A 19,822-nucleotide genomic window follows, 5' to 3' on the forward strand; every position below is an offset into this window, starting at 1 on the left:
GGGGTGAGCGTGGGAACGGAGGGGGAAAAAAACCACCGAGTATCCAATTCTGCATTTCTGCGGGTAGAAAGAGCGATGGGAAAGTAATCTGTTATTGTGCCTGTTGCTGTGAGCCAGAGCGGACTCAATGTTGGGGAACCCACCACCCCGCCAATGCCAGGCAGGCTGATGGTGCACACAGCACAGGGGACAGCCCTCATCCCCGTGGGCAGCGTTTCGGGGCAGAGGAGACTGGAGCCCCTGTGACATCCCAAGGTAGCAGTGCTGTACACTGCCCTGGCAAGCTGCAGCAGAGGATGCTCACTAAATAATTCAGAAAGGCAACTTGATCTGACATTCATCAAGTAGTAGCCTGGTGACCTGCACGTGGCCGTGCCGTGTAGCTCATTGTCATTGAGGGAGCCAGCAGTGTCAGGTGGAGCCCTATTGATTGACAGCCAATCGATACACCAGGGTAATAAAACACAGCATTTATGAAATGCGGGCTTTACAATAATTTGTTAAATTAGCCGTAGGGATGGGTTTGTGTAAATGGCTGAAAGTTTCAAGTTGACTAACTTTGAGTCTTTGTCTTTAGCAGCAAAGGGCAGAAAGATGTGTCTACATTAACAGGCAGAGTTGCCTGTCTCACACCTCTGCATCCAAGCGAGGGCTTCCTGCTTTTGATCTTTCTTTATTTCAGTAGCTAAGGTTTTATTTTTGGTTGTTTGCCTCATTGCTGGCAGTTGTCAGCATCCATCCTTGTAATGGTGCAAGTCCTTCACGTGACCTTTGGTAATGTGCTCCACTGGCTCCGTATTCTTCTTGCTGCTTAATGAAACACCCATTTCACCTGCGTAATGTGCAAAATCTGTCAAGAAATCTTGTGTGCCTTCTGGAGTTATTCCAACACATGACCTTTTCACAAGCCTTGCAGTAGGTAACAGTAATATGGAACAATCGCTAATGAACTGGCAGCTTTCAAAGGAGAAAGGCTCATTTCCACTTTCCTAAGACAGTTGTGTGTCCAAACGTGGCAGCTTCTAATCTGATTTCTTGTCTCAGAAGAGCCTGTTCATTAGATTTTGTGGATATTTAGGCTCACAAGTATTGGAACAAGAAGTCTGCCAGGAGCGATGATGATTATATGTGCTGTTTGGAGACACAAAGCTCTTCTGCTTGTATCAAGCCATGCAGCTGAGACATTGTAAGTGTTGGTCTTACTGATCTTTTACATCAGCTCATGATTCTCACTCCCATTTTTTCTTGGTGGATTGACTTATACTTAAAAATTTACAGTTCCTCTTATGTTCCCTTTCTTGGGGATGATCCAGTTGTCCAAGCCAGCCAAGCAGAACTCACCTTTGCTGCAGCGTGCTTGGTTCTGCACGGGTGACACCGCCATCAGGCTGTCTGGCAGGACCTGCTCACATGGCGCTTGGAGCACTGACAGACACTTTGCTCCCAGGTGTTTATAGCTGAAGGACTTCTATTCCTTGGAAGTTAATGCAGATAAAGCCAGGCATTTTACTAATGTGTTGGGTGAAAATGAGCACCTACAGGACCTGTGTTGTTTGTGCTGGTTGTATCCCCTAGTCACTGCTATGGGCTTTTAGCAATTTCCAGGGAAGATTGTGATGGGAAACATGAGTACCTTCTGCTCAACATTATCATTTTATAAGCAGGTGTCTTTATTTGCTTTTGCCCAATTCGATTTTGTCTCATTTCCGTTGTATTACAATTAACATGTTCTGAATGCAAGAGGAAAAATGCCAATGCAAGCTGGAAGGGACAAAATGTGCCAGTTTAGAAAGCTGAGGGGTATGGGGAGTTTTTTCCTGCAAGTTCTGTTGCTCTGTGTAGTGGGAGGAGTTGGAGAGGACACTGGGGCTATCCCCAGCAGAAGTGGAAGTGATGCTGCTCCTTCATCAACGGAAGGAAGGACTGACTCCACCAGATGTGGTAACAGGGTCAGTGCTCAACTCTTGGACTTGCAGCTGCAGATTTAATTAAAAAAAAATAAAATAAGAGAAAAATAAGTTTGGTTGTTTTTAGAAAAGGAACCGTAAATGCTTAAATATTTCATCAATGGCCCTGAATATTTTCTTTTGCCTGAGGTTTTCTGAGCCAGATGAGACTTTGCACATTCTCTATCTGTCCCACTTGGCCAGTGAGTTGGGGCGGCTCTGAGGGGAAGCTGGGCTGGTTTGTCCCAGCTGAAGATCTCACCCTTGAGATGTTGGGTGTAATTCCATATAATGAAACTTAATTTATGAGCCTTAATAATAATAATTTAAGGCATTTGAGACTGCAGAAAGACTCGCAGCTGTGGTTTCTGCATCCTTCTGTGTTCTGTAAACATAGCTAATATTGCCAAAATCAAGGACTCTGAAATCCGGAGCCAGGCCCCAAAAGTCAGGAGCATGCTGCAAAAGCAATACATGTTGGACAAGTTTTATTTGCTTTCTCTATTTTTATGAGTCCAAAGAAACAAAGTTTTTGAATTTCACTCACTTTTTGCAAATGCAAAAGCTAAGAAATACACTCTTCTCCAGCTGACTTGAATTAGAGATTCATTTGTGACCACCTAATTCCCAAGCAACAGGCTTTAAGAGCAGCAGAAGAGATTTGGCAGCATAGCTCCTTCTCTGCAGTTTCTTTTCTTTTCTGAGGGGAGGGGAACATGGGGGAAGGAGTCTCCAGCATCCCTGTTGGGGCGGTGTGTTCCTGGGGTTCGCAATGCTCACCTGAGGTACACATAAAAGGTGCGAATCAGGCCTTTCTCGGGGGCATATGAAAGAAAATGTATTAAAATATGCGGTAGCCAAAATGCCATGCTAATAACTTGTATTTCCCAGGATGTTTAGCCCTGCTGGTTCACAAACATGCTGCATCTAAAAACCAGTGGGGAATCATAGCAAATGACTGCAGAAAATAATTAAGAGGGCATTGAAAGCCAAGAGAAAAATGATACGTTGCTCAGAGCCAGCAGATTGTTGCTTTAATAGCCTGCGTACCTAAGAAGCAGTGCCTTAAGTTTGACAGCAAGTTGAGATTCGGTCAGCATCAAATGAGATGATAGCTGGGGGAGGATAATTAGTGTATTCACACCATTCAATTTGGGCTGCTGGTGCCGATCCAACTCTTTGAAGCACGCACACACAAGCCAGCGAGGAGGATTTTTTTTCTCTCTTTCTTTCCCTAAGCAGCCGACAGGATTTATTGATTTCTAAGAGCGGGCTGATTTCCATGTAAATAAATGGGAGGGTGGCCGGGTTGTGGCGTACGGTCCGGATGCGGTGACTTTGGCTTGCTGACATCATTGCTCATTAGCATGCAGGAGAGGAGAGCAATGCAACAGCAGAGCCCCGCGCGCTCCCGCGCCACCAGTTATTCTCCACGGGCTGCATCTCTCCTCATTAATGCCTTGCGATCAGAGAATAAATTGGACATCCTCTCGCCACCTCAAAGGGTCATTTAGTGAAAGGCTGGATTCATTTGGACAGGGAGCGGAGAGGGGGGCACCCTCTAGAGCTGGGTTTCAGAGCGAGGCAATTTAAGCTAAAGCTTAAGACGCGGGGCAGAAATGGCAGATTTATCCACGGCAGGTTTCCTTCAGAGACGTGCCACGGGCAGTGCGTGCCTGCTCTGAAAGGTTCCGACAAAAGCCCGTGGGTCGGGGCAGTGGTCTGTGGTGAGGAGCGCGGGATGCTGTATGGCACTGCGGTGCTTGGGCTGGTCCCACAAGCAGCCCACCAGCCCAAAGTCAACTTGCACAACTAGGGCAGCTCAGCAATCCGTTGGATTTTTTCCTTCGCTGCCGTCATCAGTGGGAACAGGTAAGAAACTGCTTTTTGCCAGCGACTTTAAGTTGTTGTGGATTTTTAGGAGGGATAGGAAATAGAATGTGAATGCGTGTAGCTGTGGGCTAACTTTGCTCAGTGTGCAGAGAGCTGTGCTTTTTTTTCCCAGGCTTTGCTGTTCTTGTTGTTTATGGATGTAAAAGGTTAATTGTTAAATTGCATTTCTGCAGCTGCAGGAAGTCAGAGAGAAATGCTGATGCCACTGTAATGGATTTTTCATTATTAAAATAATCAGGAAGGCTCAGCTGGCTCTAAATAGGAATAAGTGTTAAAAAAACCCTCGTCTTGGTGTTAATTTTATTGCTCTGGTAAATGCGGCTTCCGGAAGCTTGGGTTCTCTGGGCATTTTATGAACAGGCTACATGCAGGCTGGTGGTGTGGAAGAGGACATTACTGTTGAGATGTTTATTGTGGTGGTTTTGTCTTCCTGAGGACACACAGTTTTAAAGTAATAATCTTTCTACCTGCTTTTTCATGCCAGAATGCCTAACTGTAAGCCAATCTAGAACTGAAACCAGGGGGTTATCTTTTTCAGTGCAATCTTTTCAAGTAAATTTTCCTTTTTTTCTGTTCCTTGAAGAACATTTTAAGCAGATGTGACACAGACATGACCTGTGACCGTGGAAGGATTTTAATCCAGTTACTCTTTGTTTTGTAGTCGTGATTCTTTGGCAGTGCTAAACACTGATTGAATCTTTTCGAGCTGTGGAGGATTAGTGCCGGGCAGAATAATACCAAAATAATTATTCGCACCAGATGCAGTGTCATCCTTTCAGTTATAGCTCTCTTATCTTGTAACTTATCTGACTTATTTTTATTCAACAATTATTTCACCTGCTGTGGGAGCACTTAGGTATCTCCCTTCGTTGCGTTGTATTTATAAGGATGCTGGCTTGAGCCTTGCGATAAAGATTTCTAAAGTAAAACTGTCTGCAGCTAACAAGATTATATTTTGCTTCCCTTTTTAATCTTCTCCTGTCGCGTGTTTTCTACCAGCCAGATTCAGCTTAACAAAATGACCCAGCCTTGTGCACTTGCTGTTGGCAGACTTTGCTGGGGTTTAGCCGACGCATACACAGATCAAGCTGGCAGTGATTGCTTTCACAAGCGAGTCGGCATTGCCTGTCTCCGCGGACACCGTCTAAGCCTCAACTTTTGAAATTATTACAATTTTCAGCCTAGCTCATCCTGCTTCTGAGCTTTTTGCCTATCAGCCAGGTTTTTCTTTAGGACATACGGCCTGGGAGGTGCTCAAATTGCAGCATGTTTACTGCTTCCCGTGATTTCTGCTTGTCATGCTGCAAATGCAAACTGGTAAAGTCCCTTAAAATAGCGCTTCGAGTCTTGGGGCAGATCACTGGGAACTTGCTTGGTTTATCCTGGCTGTCCCAGACGGGGCTGGAGAGATGGGCTGCATACTGGAGAAGACAGTGAGGACCCACATGCTGAATGGAGACAGGCTGCTTCATGGAAAGCTGTGTTTGGATCCAGAGGTAGAGCCTAAATCTTGCTAGGCTTGGAGGTGATTTTCTTCTTTCAGTAAAGCAGCAGAAAGAAACCCCCTGTAATACAGTTCTGCATCTTGCTAGGCTGAAAAGCTACTGAATGGTATAATTAAAATCTGCCAAGATAACCCATGGGGCAGGACAGTGACTTTGCAGCACAAGCACATGTTGGCTCTTGTGTGGGGAGCAAGGGTCTTGCTGCTGCCCACACCTTCTGCTGCCACCCTGCTCCTTCCCTGCTGGCCGGGGACCCCGCTGGGCTCTCAGAGCTGGGGTTGTCCTGCCATGGGCAACACCAAATCCCTCTCAGGTGTTCACAGCTCCTGAATCTGCCCATTCTGTGGCTTTCCCTGCCTTCCAAAATCATGAGATTGGCTTCAGCGTTGTTTGCCCAGCAGCTTTGAGGCTGTTATTGCTGTTACTGAGCCTCTTCTTCTCTTCAACTTGTAAACTAGTGGTTTGCATTTCTTCACCATGGGGAGAAGACCAGGGGAAAAATATGTGGTTGTTATCATTTTTGTCTGCTAAGAGCTGGACCTTTGTGTGGCTGGGGGGGAAAAAGCCGCTGACATAAATATATTGAGATGAGTAGCAAGCCTGTGAGCTGGGAGGCTGCTTCCGTCATCTTGGATTTGACAGAGCAGCCTGTCAACACCTTTTCTCTTGGTAGCAAGGCCGGGCAACAGGCTGGGACTCACTGCATCTTATTCTTCTCCTCTCTCTCCCTGTTGCTTTATCTGCAGTTCATACGAGTATAGCACTTTGCCCACCTCTGTCTACCCTCTGTTACAAAAAAACCAGTATTGCATCTTCTGCAAAACATCTTGAGAGCTCCAAACAGAGAGTTCTGAGATCTGCTGAGTTATTAACTCCCCTTGACATCTCATCTTTATGCATCAGATTGTTCATGGTTCGTGTCAGGGGTTGCGGCTCACTGGAGCAGCCTGGCAGTGTCATGCAGGTTAGACGGTTGTTTAAGCATCCTGGGGCTTTTACCCAGCTCATGAGGAGAAACTGGACCCTGAGCCAGGACCTGTGTTCACTGCAGAACACCCATGATGCACTCCAGCATGTGATTTAGCCATGGGTTAGAAAGGTTGGATGTGTTTTAATTCATCTGCAGTGATGCTGGGAGACCTGGCCACAGTTTTGAGCTGTGGTTGTCGTTCCTTGTTTGCCTAAGAGGGCACCAAAAGAGCCCAGATGAGGGATCTAGGGGTTTGTACATTGTGTTGTGTTTTGTCCCAGTTTCTTGGTCTTATCCGGGAGGAGCACAGCCTTGGATGTTGTCTGCCACGTGATGCCTAAGACTACAGACAGCAAGATTAGAAGCAGCCTGGAGGCTGCCCGGGGCTGTGCCACGGGGAATCAGTGGTTTGGGGACAGGGCAAGTGGAGACCTGCAGGCAGATGTTCTGCTGCCTCTTGAATTGATGGTCCTTATGCACCGTGAAGGCAGGCCAACTGGAAAATCCTCAGAGACTGCTTTTGCTCATATTTTGCTGCAGCTGGCGATATTGAGTATAGTTCTCTAATTTTTTTTTCTTCTTTTCTTAATTAAGCAAGAATAAATCTTGCTATGGTAAAGCATTTTTACGGAGTCTTAAAAATAAAATTAGTCTCCAGCCCAAGACCGAACATGGACAACTTCAGCCAGAGAGGAGAATTTTTCCAGAAGTGGAAATGGGGTTTATAATAAAGGCTTCAGCACCACCCTGGATACCTTTGCAATTGCTGCTATTGGCACTGCAGAAGTCAGAGGGGACTCAAAATAAAGCAACACTGAAAATCTAACCTGCCTTGAGCAAAGCAAGCAGGTAAAGAAGAGAATATGGATGAGGAAGTTGGAGAAGGGTCTGACTTTCAACTCTTCCATCCTCTCAGTGCTTCCCTACCTACAGCAGACCTTTCCAGAGATGTGCATCTAAACTTGCTCCCATGGCCACTGAGACTAAAGGGAGTTGCATCTATAGAAGTAGTTTGGTTGCTGGATTATTCCTCTCTTCCTTAGCTTCTTGGCATTGCTGTGCTACCTGCTCTGTTTCTACCACCTGATGTTGATCTTTTAAGCCAACTGTTCCTACTGCATCTTGGGACAAGTGAGTGTTGTCCTCCCTTGGCCGTCCTTGCAGGCCACCAGAGGCACCTTGTCTTTAGAGTTTGAATCGTTGCTATTGTAAATGTCAATGTCCAATTCACCTCCTTCAGCCTCCTGCACCCTAGCTTGGCAGATAAAAGCTTTCACTAGGCTTCTCTTTCAACCTAGGTTGCACAAAGTCTTTGCAATTCATTCCCACTGATAGGGGTTTTTTTTCCAGTTGAAGTGACTCTGGAAGAGCTGTGAAGTCACAGAAATGTTTTGTTCACAGAGATGCTACTTCGTTGCTCAGGTCCGTGGGACCCAAGGCCGTGGGAAGCAGCCAGCTGGGCTGCTGGGATTGTTTGGTTCAAAATAGCATGTTAAGAGAAGTTTGAGATGGAGGCAGAGCTTCAGCTCCAGCTGTCTGGTTTGAGAACAAAAGCTTGGGGCTTCTCTGATGAAGCTGGCATTCAGGGAGTCAATGGGGAAGCCACAGCTGGGTGCTGTCTGTGGGTCCTCCCGTGCCTCAGCTTCCCCATCTGTGAAATGGGAGGATGGTGCCTGTACTGGAGAAGAGCCGCCAGCCTCTCACTGTGGCAGTGAAGGACTATGTTAATATTTTCAGTTCAGATAAATGTTTGCCTTGCCTGTGGATTGTGAAGAAACGATTGTGTGTAGCTGGAGCTGGCTCAGGGTGGGAAGATGCCTCATTAGCTCTCAAATGAGGGGAGGAGATAACAGGCAGGGATATTAAGACGCCCTTGTTAAGAGGCTCAGGGGTCATATGAGCTGCCCCAAATCCTCAGCCTCTCCCATTTCTGAGAAGTCTTGTGATTTGCTGACTGACGACTGACCCAAAAGCCTCATTGCAATCAGAATGACGGCACAATGCTGGGAAAAAAAATCAGGCTGCTGTATATTTCTTAAGCCGAGCAAGGAGGGAATTACCCCTTTGCTTTTACACATCCCATCCAAGCTGAACAGACAATGGCTCTTTGAGGGATTCCCACTCTTGCATGTTAATGTGTGCACAAATGCATGCAAATCCTTTATTATGGAGTGCAGCAGAGGCATCGCCTGGCCCGGCGTGGACCGTGGCATTCCTGCTCCTCACATCGTCTGGAGGCAGAGCTGCTCCCTGATCTAGCCCATTTATTTCTGTGCCAGAAGAAACAAGTGAGAAGCAGAGATAAGCAGCGCCAGGGGGTGATAAGGGCTGTTTGCCGACTTACTTCTTTGTTCAAGAGGAATTTTAACATTTCGGGCACGATTTTAAACTCTGCCTTCATCCTCGGTGCTACCAGGAAGGTTTGGGATCTTGTGCTGCCTGTTTTTAAAACAGCTGTTTTGCCCAGGCCCAAACAGGCTTCGCTTTGGTGGAGTTTGCTGCGTTAGGTCCTGTGTGCCCACCCAGTTGCAGTTGGATGGGAAGATCCCAGCAGCCAGGAGCTTTTCCTGCAGACAGGGATCTGCTGCCCTGGCAGCCCCAGGGGCATCCGATCCCTTTGCACTGCTCCAGATCCCAACCCATGCAGGCTGTTCACCAGGAGCGGCCAACTCCTTCACTGGAGCTACAGACCATTTGCAAAGACCCACTTTGCCTTGGCTTCAGGCTGCCCATGGTCTTTCTTCCCTGGCTTTTTAGCTCTGCTTGTGTTTTCCCAGTGTGGAGTGGCTTTTCATGGCAGGGAGACCTCATCTCTCTTCAGAAAGCTGAGGGCACACTCACAGCTCTCTCCAGAGCCTCTCGCACGGCTTTAGTGTTTTCGGTGTGGTTTGACTTATTGTTGGTGCCATTGCTGTGATGAAAGGGCTGCGGGAGGTTCCAGCAGTGGCAGAGGCTGTGCTTTGCTCACCACGGTGTACAACGAGAGAATGCCATGTCCCAGAGACCTCACAGGTCAATTGGGCTCATGTGGAGCTGGACATAGGTGGACCTGTAGAAGTGTGCTTCTACAGCCCAAATGACAGGGACTTGAGTGCCAGGGTCCTGTTTGCTTCTGATTTCCCTCGTGTGTGCCTGCTTTTGTCTATTGAGAGGAGAGGGCTTGCGTAGGGTGGTGGATCTGGGTTGCACCATCACCCTGCGCCAGCTGATGGGTGGGGATGGGGGTTAGAGCCTCTTCTGTGGAGAGGACCAGCCACTGTGCCAAGAACACCACGTAATAGCAGCCATTGAGAAATAAAATACATCCATCTTGTAACTTCATCACGCGAAGTGCTGGCCTTGAGCAGAACAAATTTTTCAATCTGTTTTTGAGTTGTTGCTGCTTAGTACCATGTGAAGTCAATTCAAGGCAGGCTCCTTTCCAGCTAAATCTGACACCAGGAAATGTTCTTTTTCTCCCCGCTTGCTTCCTGCCATCCTGGCCTTGCTGCAAGGCAGCTCTGTGCAAAGCTCTGCGCCTAGCAGCCCTGCCGGGTGCTCCCCAGCCTGTGCCTCCCAGAGCAGCATGGCTGCTGACCGGCTCCCTCTCTCCTTTCCTCCCTATCCACAAGCTACAACCGCTTAACAGCTCCTTTAGTTACCCTCTGTGCCAGAAACTGGTCGTACTGTCAGCTCTCCTTGCTTTGCTGGGAAGCACAACATCACTGGGTTTCTCCTCACCGGCCCTCAGCTGCTGGAGTCAAGTGATACTCCAGGACGTCCCCACCAAAATATCTCCAACCCTGTGTCCTCCAGGATGCTGGAGACCTGTCTTAATCACCAGGGCAGGTACTTCCCTGAGACAAGTTTGCAGACCCTTCATTGGATGAGAGCAAGACTGGAAGGCTCAGCAATGAAGATGGGATTTCCAGAGTGTGGTTGACATTAGCTTCTTCTTGCTTAAAAAAACAACACGCCTGTGCTCTTCTACAGTCATGTGGGGCTCCTTGGCTGCACAGGCAGCAAAAGTCACTGATGAAGCTTTGGTGGTGGTTCAGTGAGGTTTGTGTCTGGCCAGAGCCCAGGTTTCCCTTTGCAGGATGTGCCACTCTACCTGGACTCAGCACCCTTTATATGGTAAGGTATGCGGCACGCCAACGCGCTGAGCATCTCCAGGCTCTGCCTCTCTTCCCGTGTTAGTGACTAACGAGCTGTTGCTGGCGAGAGCAGCCAGGCAGGCTCTTGGCCATGGCCCTGCTCCTCTCCAACACTCACCAGCTCTCTGCCATAGCATTGGCACCCATGGCACATCATCACTCTGGTCATTGTGCATGCGGTCAAGCGCTGGCATGTGCGTTATCTCTTCATGCTGTTCTGCTTTGAGTGCAGTGAGAAGATATTGCTTTTGCAATTTCATCTCACATTTGAAATGTACATTTTTATATTAAGTTTTTACTATGGGGAATTATTTTTAATTATAGTGAGCTGGAAGATGATAAAATAAAGTTGAGTAAGTGAGACCTATGTGAAGAAGTCATGGAAAATATATCATTGCAGTGGAAAGACACTCCTAGGACACTCAATATTGTTCCCATGAAACAACATATCCCAATGTAAAGAAAATAACTGTAATTAAAGCTGTTAATCATCTGCTTTTAATGAGGGGAAAGGAGGATAACTGAATATCTCAGGGGCAAGATCCTGACGTTTGTACTGTTAGCCCAGGGAGGCAGCAGAAACCCCATGCCTGGAGATGCTCAGTTTATAATGGTGCAAAGTTTTTACAGAGCCCGTGATCCTGACCTGGAGACATCACCAATGAGCAAGAAGGCTACTAATGTCCTTTTAATCCTTTCCTTTTCTGACCAAGAGAAACCACCCACTGGTGGTGCCCACTTGCCTGGGACGAAGCAGGAGTGAGGATGAGGGTAAACTGGCTGCCTGACCTGGTCCTTGCGCTCCAGGCTGTACATCTTTTAAGCTGCACGATGACAGTTGCATTGAGGACCTGTGGGGTCTAATTGATCATACATCTTCACCTATTAACTCTTCAACACCGTTATTTGAAGTCCTCACAATGGCCTGATTTATCTCATTTATTAAAAGCCAAAGACTCTGACACTTTCCTGCCATCCTCTTATCTCCTGTAAGAGTTGTCAGAAGCAGAGAGAAGGGCAGAAACGTGCGCGCTGGCATTTTCCTCAGCGCAGCTCTCGGGCTCCCATTGTTGCTGCTATCCAAGCGTGGACTGTTGAGTTTATTTCCCTTTGAAGCTTGTGACTGAGATCTTGAAAATTAAAATCTAGGTAAGAAGTCCTAAACTCTATTAGAATAACTATTTCCGATGCTGAATCCACTGCTCTGGAGCTGTTAATTATTCTTAGCATATTGTTGCACGTTGAGCTGCTTCTAATCATATAATGAAGTGAGATGGAAATGGCAAATAAACCAGTGGCTTTGCTGAGGCAGAGCACCCTTCCACAGTAGCCGATTAATTAAAGTATTCACATGAAATGGTGCCTGGATTATTTTTTAAGGTAACAGCCGGAGACGATGCCGAGACTCTGACTGGACGCAAACCAGATGTTGGGGGTGCGTGGGGGTCACTGTGTGGTTTAGATCTGATGAAAGGCAGGAAATGGGAAAATCTGGCAAATCTCCCTGGCTTGACTTAACGGAGCCTCTTGACTTTTGCTAGAGTGCATTTTTTATGCTGTAATGGCCAAGTGGAAATTTAGACTCGAATCTGGATCCGAGCACTGGTATGCTTAGCTGGCTTGTACGCAATGGTGAAGAAGAGGGAAGGGTGTTTGAAAATTGAAGCCCTTGGTGTTTAACTCTTGCTGTCCTCTGAATTTCTGTGCTTCACCTTATAGCAGAGAAACCTGCTATAAGGGTAGCTCTTAGAGCAAGGGTAACTCTTCCCTTGCTTTTTGTGTGGTACCTTGTTATTTCTGAGATGTCTCCCTTCTGCTACCCAAGTGAAACCATGTCTCATTCCTCAGAATTCAGTGGTGTTTCATTAGCACAAATTAATTCAGGATCCTGCACGGTTGCTTTAAAATAGGTACCATTGACCCATATTGTGGAAGAGCATTGCATTTTCAGAAATAGAAACCAATTTATCACCATTCCCCTTAACCTCTTTTTGTGGGGTGGCAGATGTTTTCAGCCAGGTTAGTCCTTCACTCTTATCGCTGAGGAAGGGATGTGATGTCCTGGGAGCACTGCAGATCAATGCTCAGGTTCATGAAGAAAATCATCTCCTAAATGCTTAGAAGTGATAATTTAGAATCATGTAATCATAGAATAGTTAGAGTTGGAAGGGACCTTAAAGATCATCTAGTTCCAACCCCCCCTGCCATGGGCAGGGACACCCCACTGGATCAGGCTGCCCAAGGTCCATCCAACCTGGCCTTGAACACCTCCAGGGATGGGGCAGCCACTCTCATAGTGAAGAAATTCTTCCTAATGTCCAGTCTAAATCTGCCCCTTTCCAGTTTATACCCATTCCCCCTCATCCTGTCACCACAAGCCTTTATGAATAGTCTCTCTCCAGCTTTCCTGTAGCCCCTTCAGGTACTGGAAGGTCGCTATAAGGTCTCCTTGGAGCCTTCTCTTCTCCAGGCTGAACAACCCCAACTCTCTCAGTCTGTCCTCGTATGGAAGGTGCTCCAGCCCTTTGATCACCTCTGGACCCATTCCAACAGCTCCATATTCTTCTTACGTGAGGATTCCAGAACTGGGCATAGTATTCCAGACTAGGTCTCACAAGAGAGGAATAGAGGGGCAGAATCACTTCCCTCGACCTGCTGGCCAAGCTTCTTTTGATGCAGCCCAGGATACGGTTGGCCTTCTGGGCTGCGAGTGCACATTGCCAGCTCATAGAATCATAGAATCACTAGGTTGGAAAAAAACTCTTTGGTCATGGAGTCCAACCATTCCTGTCAACCACCAAACCATGTCCCTGAGCACCTCATCTACCCATCTTTTAAATACCTCCAGGGATGGGGACTCCACCACCTCCCTGGGCAGCCTCTGCCAGTGCCCAGTGACTCTGTGAAATTTTTTTTCCTGATGTCCAGCCTGAACCTCCCCTGTCAGAGCTTGAGGCCATTCCCCCTTGTCCTGTCCCCTGTCACTTGGGAGAAGAGCCCAGCTCCCTCCTCTCCACAACCTCCTCTCAGGTAGTTGTAGAGAGCAATGAGGTCTCCCCTCAGCCTCCTCTTCTCCAGGCTAAACAACCCCAGCTCCCTCAGCCACTCCTCATAAGAATTCTTCTCCAGCCCCTTCACCAGCTTCGTTGCTGTTCTTTTGGAAGAGCATGTTGAGCTTCATGTTTAGCTTCATTTCAAGCTTCTCATTGACCAGCACCCCCAGGTCCTCTCTGCAGGGCTGTTCTTAATCACATCATCCCCCATTGTGTACTGAAAATGGGAATTGCCCCGACCCAGCTGCAGGACCTTACACTTGGCCTTGTTGAACCTCATGAGGTTCTCACAGCCCCACTTCTCCAGTCTGTCCAGGTCCCTCCCATCCTTCCGGTGTCGCAACTACACCACTCGGCTTGGTGTCATCTGCAAAAATTTGCACTGAATTCTGCTAATGGCTGTTAAATTGCAACCTTTGGGCTGTTTTTTTTCTGTTCTTATTGTTTTCCACCCTCAGCCCATCTGGCTGCTGGGCAGCGAGCGAGCTGGCGTGCCGCTGAATCGCAGCGTGTGCCGTCGAGCCGGGCAGTTAAGATGCCGTTGTAGTGTGACTGTGTTTTTTGTAGCCTTCCTTAATTTAATTTAGCTTTATATGTTCAGACTATAATCAATTTTTATGCTACTTTAATAAGCAAATTTATGCTATCAGCGTGCTAAAGAGACTTGTCATTCCCAGCTTCTGAGTCAATCCACCATTTTCTGTCTTAGCCAAGTATTCAGCTGTCCTGAATTCTGTAACTGCTCTGCAATGACCGCTGGCAGGCCGCTGTGCAGCAGGCAGGCGCGTGGCCCTGGCCTGTGCCGGCCCCTCGAAATACTCCGGGCAGTGCAATAAAGGGTCATATCCCCAAATATTGGGCAGTCTGACTCAGCTCGGTTGCCAAGTATTGTTAAAACAAATAGGGACTTTTATTTCCTCCTGGCGGGAGACAAATCCTGCACTAGAAAATGCCCGAACATAAAAAGAGTTGAGTATCTGCAAGCCAGTGACTTGCAGGAATTGCTTTACTTTTCTATTTTAAGTGCAACTCACTGAGGCATCTCCTCTTTTTCCTGTCTCCTTCCTTGCAGGAAGATTTGCCTCCACTGTAAGTGCTCCCAGGAAGAGCACATCGTAACAGTTATGCCTCTGGAGATGGAGAAGACCGTCACAAAGCTCATGTTTGACTTCCAGAGGAATTCAACTTCTGATGATGACTCAGGCTGTGCCTTAGAGGAGTATGCGTGGGTCCCCCCTGGCCTGAAGCCGGAGCAGGTAATGATGATGCCACCGAGTTACCGGAAACTAATTGTTTTAATATGCTTTTTGGAAATAGTTGCCCTGATTTTTCTTCTAGGGGTGCAAACACTTGTTGCGTGGTCTATTTATGGGTGGACTATAGAGACTTTCAGAGAGAGGTCTGGTCTGAATGCACTGATGAAGCAAAAAAAGAGATGTGACCCTTGCGGGACTTGTGTTTTTCTGTGTCTGTAGATTTAATTGGTAATTGGGTCGGTGGGGGAAGAAACAAAATACTTGCAGGATGGCATTTGTTGTGGTTGTGCAAAGAAACGGATAAAGACTTACCTACTACTGTTCTATGGGAAAAAAGTGGTGGAACTGCTATGCACCTATGGGACTCGATGCTCATCCTCTCTTCCCCTGGACCAGTCTGCTTTGCATTACGTCCAGGCAGGCACTTGAAACTGGTAGATGACTCTAAAAAGCAGGCCAAAGTCTTCCAGGTTCGGTTCGAGCGTGATATTTGTGCTTAACAGGAAGGAAGCGCTCGAATGAAGCTCAAGTGTCTTGGTACAGGAGCTGGATGGAATGAACTAGACTTCAGCACGCTTTCTGTGTGGAGCGCACGTTGATTTCTGCTTCTTGGAGTTAACGTGATTCGCGTAGTTTTTATGCTGAGCTTTTACTCAGAACCTAATTTGCGGAGGAGATTGCAGAACGAGCTTAGCCTTGATAATTGCTATGGCAATCATTTTAAACCATGTAAGGAGGCTGGAAGAGGGTGGAAAGCTTCCATTCTTGCTGTTTTAGTTGCCATCCTTAAATACTGTGTTTTTCTGAGCTTTTATTCAGAAGGGTTTAAGCATTTCCTGAAATATTTTGGCACCACCCGTAGCCTGTAAATGTTATCTGTCTGATTAGAGAAAATCCAGTTGTTGGTGCTTTGGTTTTTTGCTTCTTCTTGTCTTCACAAGGCTGACTCAGTGCTTGCTTGATACTCGGCAGCACCATATGTTTCGTTTTGTGCCATCCGACCATTGCAAATCAGGCAGCAGCCTTGTTTTCTGTCACCTTCCTTATGTCAGAGACTTCCTTTGTGCCTCTCAGGAGGTATCAGGAACAGTGCATGGATTGATGCAGATGGTCCTGAAGTAGCTGTGCAGGTCCTGCTGCTGCAGGAACACAGACCAGTTGGGTTCTGAGAGTCCCACTGGAGGATCATACCTGAGCTGGTGCCACCTGCTCTCCACACTGCCTTCTGTCCAGGCATGTCAGTAGCTTCTAGAGCCCAAGCTGGCCCGTGTCCCTGTAGCTCTGGGTGGAAATAGAGCTATTTAGTGACGGGCAGTACCTGGTCAAGTAAACATGCTCTTTCATGAGTGCAGCGTGGCATGGACAGCAATTGAAACCCACTTCCAGCATGATGGTGGCATGTACCAGAAGACCTGGGTGCATTGCTGATCTCTCAGGTGCTTTTCAAGAAATAGCACGCTGTCAGGGAGTTCAGGATGCTCAGGAGAAAAAAATCACCCATTAGCTCTAGCAGTAGGTGCTGGTGTCTCATACATTGCTCAGGTTAATGTATTTTTAGGTTCTTCTAGCATCTGTTTCTTGCAAAGTTCACAGCGCTCCTTGCTATGAACACCCGCTTTCCAATTACGCTCCTCTGTCTGCGTCGCTGGGTCTTTTAGCAGATTTGCCACTTCAGACCTGTCTCTAATCACCATGGAGATAGAAGAGCCGTAAGCAGAGCCCAAGACAGACACTGACATCCTTCCAGCATAGCTCATCCGCCAGCCCTTTCCAGACCTTTTCATGCATCAGATGAGCTGCTAAGGAGACAAAAGCAAGGTGTCACTTATCAAGGCCGTGAAAGAGCCATAACAGGGATGGGGTTGTTCCTGGGTGAAGGGCAGCACCCTGAATTTCTGTGGGCATTACCATGTGCCCAGGGTGTGGCAGGGCTGTAGGGTGCCCCAGAGCGCAGGAGGGTGCCGTTTGCCTCCCACAGGGGTAGGAGGTGCCTCTGCAGCTGCTGGCTGAGGCCATGCAAGGCTGCAGACAGATAGGTGGCTTTCTGGTCGATGAGTCAGGGGTGTGTACGTGATGTGGAGCTGTGAAAGTTTGATGTCTGCCACGGAGCAGCTGGTGGGCTCTGCTCTGCCTGTGGACACTGCCATCAAGCTGGGCTGAAAGTACACATTTGATGGCAGTGATTTTTTCTTTGTTTTCCGCTGTTTCACTGTCATATTTCTCTGACATGAAACAGATGAAATTGAAACAACTTCTTCTGCAATATTCTACTTTATTAAAATCTCTGTGCAGCATATGAGCTGGGGAGGTAAGTGGTCCCCTGAAAGACTAATGCAGTTTTCTTATTATGCTTGGACGACAGCCTTCCTACCTCGCTGTTCTTGGGAGACAGCGTTCATGTCTCACTCAACGCAGCCATTTACAGGATTTCAGAGGGGGAAGTTGGCCAACAAACATGACATTGGTTTTTGGCAGTTCCCATAGGTCATTTCAGAATTTGGAGAGGCCTTTCGATCCATAGTTTAAGATATTAAGTATGATCTAAAGGGGAATTCACCCAAACCTACAAGGTCTCACTGGATTCCTGGACACTAATTCAGGCATCAGCTGCTCTGTGATACATTTCAACTATGTGAAAAGCACGTTGATTGCTTAATGCCCACTACTGAAGAGAAAAAAGCATTGGTCCAGTGTTCACAGATAATTATCCATTCAATTGAAGAGCAAAGCTGAAATTTATCTTTCATACTATGCAACATCAGTGTGCAGAACTATGAAGTATTAGTATATAGAAATATCATATCATATAGTATAGTATATAGTATATAGTATATAGTACATAGTATATAGTATATAGTATATAGTATATAGTATATAGTATATAGTATGTTTATAACACAAGGATGAAGATAGTAATAACAAAAATATAGTACCACTGAATAAAGCATGGTAAAAACTCATCTGGAAAACTGGCTAAAATTTATGACATCTCTGATCAAGAAAGAAGGGTGTAAACTGGAAAGAGACTGGAAACGTTATTTTGTTTGGGAACCTAGAAGAGCTTGGTTTGTTCAGCCTAGCAAGTCGAAGGGTTATGATCACTACCTATGTATTAGAAGAGGAAGAGCAGTTATTCAAGCTTCAAGTTTGGCACAAGAACATAGATATAACCTGGCTCCGAATGCATTCAGGCAGGAAATTGGAAGAGGTTTCAAACCATGTAAGGCTCAGCAGCAACCTGCCAACAGGGAGAGCGATGGGTAGAAACCCAAGACTGAGCACAGTAAATTACAAGGTGATCAGAAAATGTGGTTTCTTGTAATGCCAGTCAGTTACACAGGATGGCCAAGAGGCTCTTGGGGGCTCTAATCCTGCTTGGGTTGGACGTCTGTGAAAAGTTGTCTTATGGCAGAAGAGGGACTTCTCTTCTGGAAGATGTAGATGCAGATGGGAATGGGAGAGGTGGCTGTATGGGAGGTGAGGCAGAAGCTCAAAATGTGGGCTTAAGAAATACTCCTTTTTTTCCTGCCAGTCGTTTGATGGTTGGATTAAAAAAATAAGTGTGAAAGTCTTGAAATGGGCAGAGACCAACAGAAACATGTCCTCAGCAGAGCAAAATCCCAGTCCAGGCCTGGCTGTGAAGACAGGGGAAGGCAATTTCGGGAGCCAGTTTGTCTGCTGGGGCTGGCAGTTCGACAGATGATCCTCCTTGCACTGACATAAGTTTGAGGGCAGAAGCTTAAAAATAAGTACTTTCATGATGTGTTTTTCACATTTTTAGGCAAGGCATGTATAAATACGTGTGAGCGCGCAGCCTTGAATTCTTTGAGCCTGCGGTTTGGAGAAATCCGAAAGGGTTATAACTTGCCAGCGTAAATTTCTGAATACAAGGGATTTTTGAGGGCTTCTGTCTTTATTGTGTCTCAATAATAGGAGCGGCTGGTTATGAGCCCAGATTTCCAATTAAACATAAGATGGGACTCTACTTCAGCTGTCGTGTAGGTTTCTGCATGGCTCTGACATGCCTTTTATGTGCCATAAGAACTTAATTCCCTCTTGCTGTCGCCACAGTTGCTCTGAATGAGTCCTTTAAAAAGTTATGAAAATCTCATCTGAGCTAAACTTGGTAGCAGGAAGGTTCAGGGGATAATTTTCCTCTAAGGTGGCTGTTAGAACTTGGACCTTGAGAGCTTTGCAGTGTGGTGTGAAACTCATAGCTGTCATGAGGAATTTATTCAGGGGCAAACATAGGTGTTGATTCCTGTTCTGGATCTTATTCAAGACCCATAACAAGGGCTTGACTTATAAAACCTCCAAGCCTCATCAGTTGCTGTTTAGGTCACAAAATGAGGAAAGGAGAGCAGAGATGAACCTCCACTGAACATGCATTTACACCTTACCTAAATAGACCCACTTTCACCACCTTGATGTGGTGGAAAGTACATTATCTGGGCCAGTCATCTCTGGGGGACTCGTGCTACACATCTGCCTTTGTGTCATGACCGAGTGCCTTTTACCTTCTGCTTCCTTGAGCCCTGTAAGTTCAGCAAACTGTTTCACTCCTCAGGAGACTGAAGCCTTGCGTGCAGCAAGGAAGGAAGAAGACAGACCAAAGCAACCCTGTGCCCCAAGCCCTCGTAGTAGTGGAGAGCAGATAAGCTAATTTTCTGGCCAGGTAGAGGAAGGACAGAAGCCCCACAAAGAGTTCTACTTTGCTTGGTAAATGCTGGTCTTGAGAGCAGAGCACGCAGGATTGGGAGCCAAGGGCGCCAAAGAGAAGCTGTAACTCTGAATGCCAGTGCCAGAAGTTGCAGCCACCTCTAGCACATTCATGCTGTAGTATTTTATCCAAAACCTGCATTTCAACACATTTTTAAAGGCTCTCCAGTTTCACTTTGAGGTAGCTGTAAGTCCATCACCTCCTCAGCGAACTCTTTCGGTATCTAAATAGCCTGGCAGTGAGTGGATCTTATTTCAAGGCTGAAGCTGTCTAAATCCAGCCTCCGGGCATCGAACCATGCCGAATGTTTGCCAGCCGGATGGAGCAGCGATTCCCCACGCAA

The 19,822-nt window shown here is 46.8% G+C and overlaps 1 protein-coding gene across 4 annotated transcripts in view; it reads left to right on the forward strand.

Annotated features, from left to right (window-relative positions):
- The window catches only part of PRICKLE2 (prickle planar cell polarity protein 2), a 108,871-nt gene that overhangs the window by 61,313 nt on the left and 27,736 nt on the right, over positions 1-19,822 (forward strand). For 3 of the 4 annotated variants that reach the window (XM_054076518.1, XM_054076522.1, XM_054076523.1), the window contains one exon: positions 14,576-14,759. In XM_054076518.1, the coding sequence (XP_053932493.1) occupies positions 14,576-14,759 (184 nt within the window). Of the gene's footprint in view, positions 1-3,333; positions 3,819-14,575; positions 14,760-19,822 lie in introns of those variants that run through there. The other variant, XM_054076521.1, reaches the window with a different exon arrangement.

Source organism: Cuculus canorus, chromosome 11, assembly GCF_017976375.1.
Source record: "Cuculus canorus isolate bCucCan1 chromosome 11, bCucCan1.pri, whole genome shotgun sequence".
Taxonomy (NCBI): Eukaryota; Metazoa; Chordata; class Aves; order Cuculiformes; family Cuculidae; genus Cuculus; species Cuculus canorus.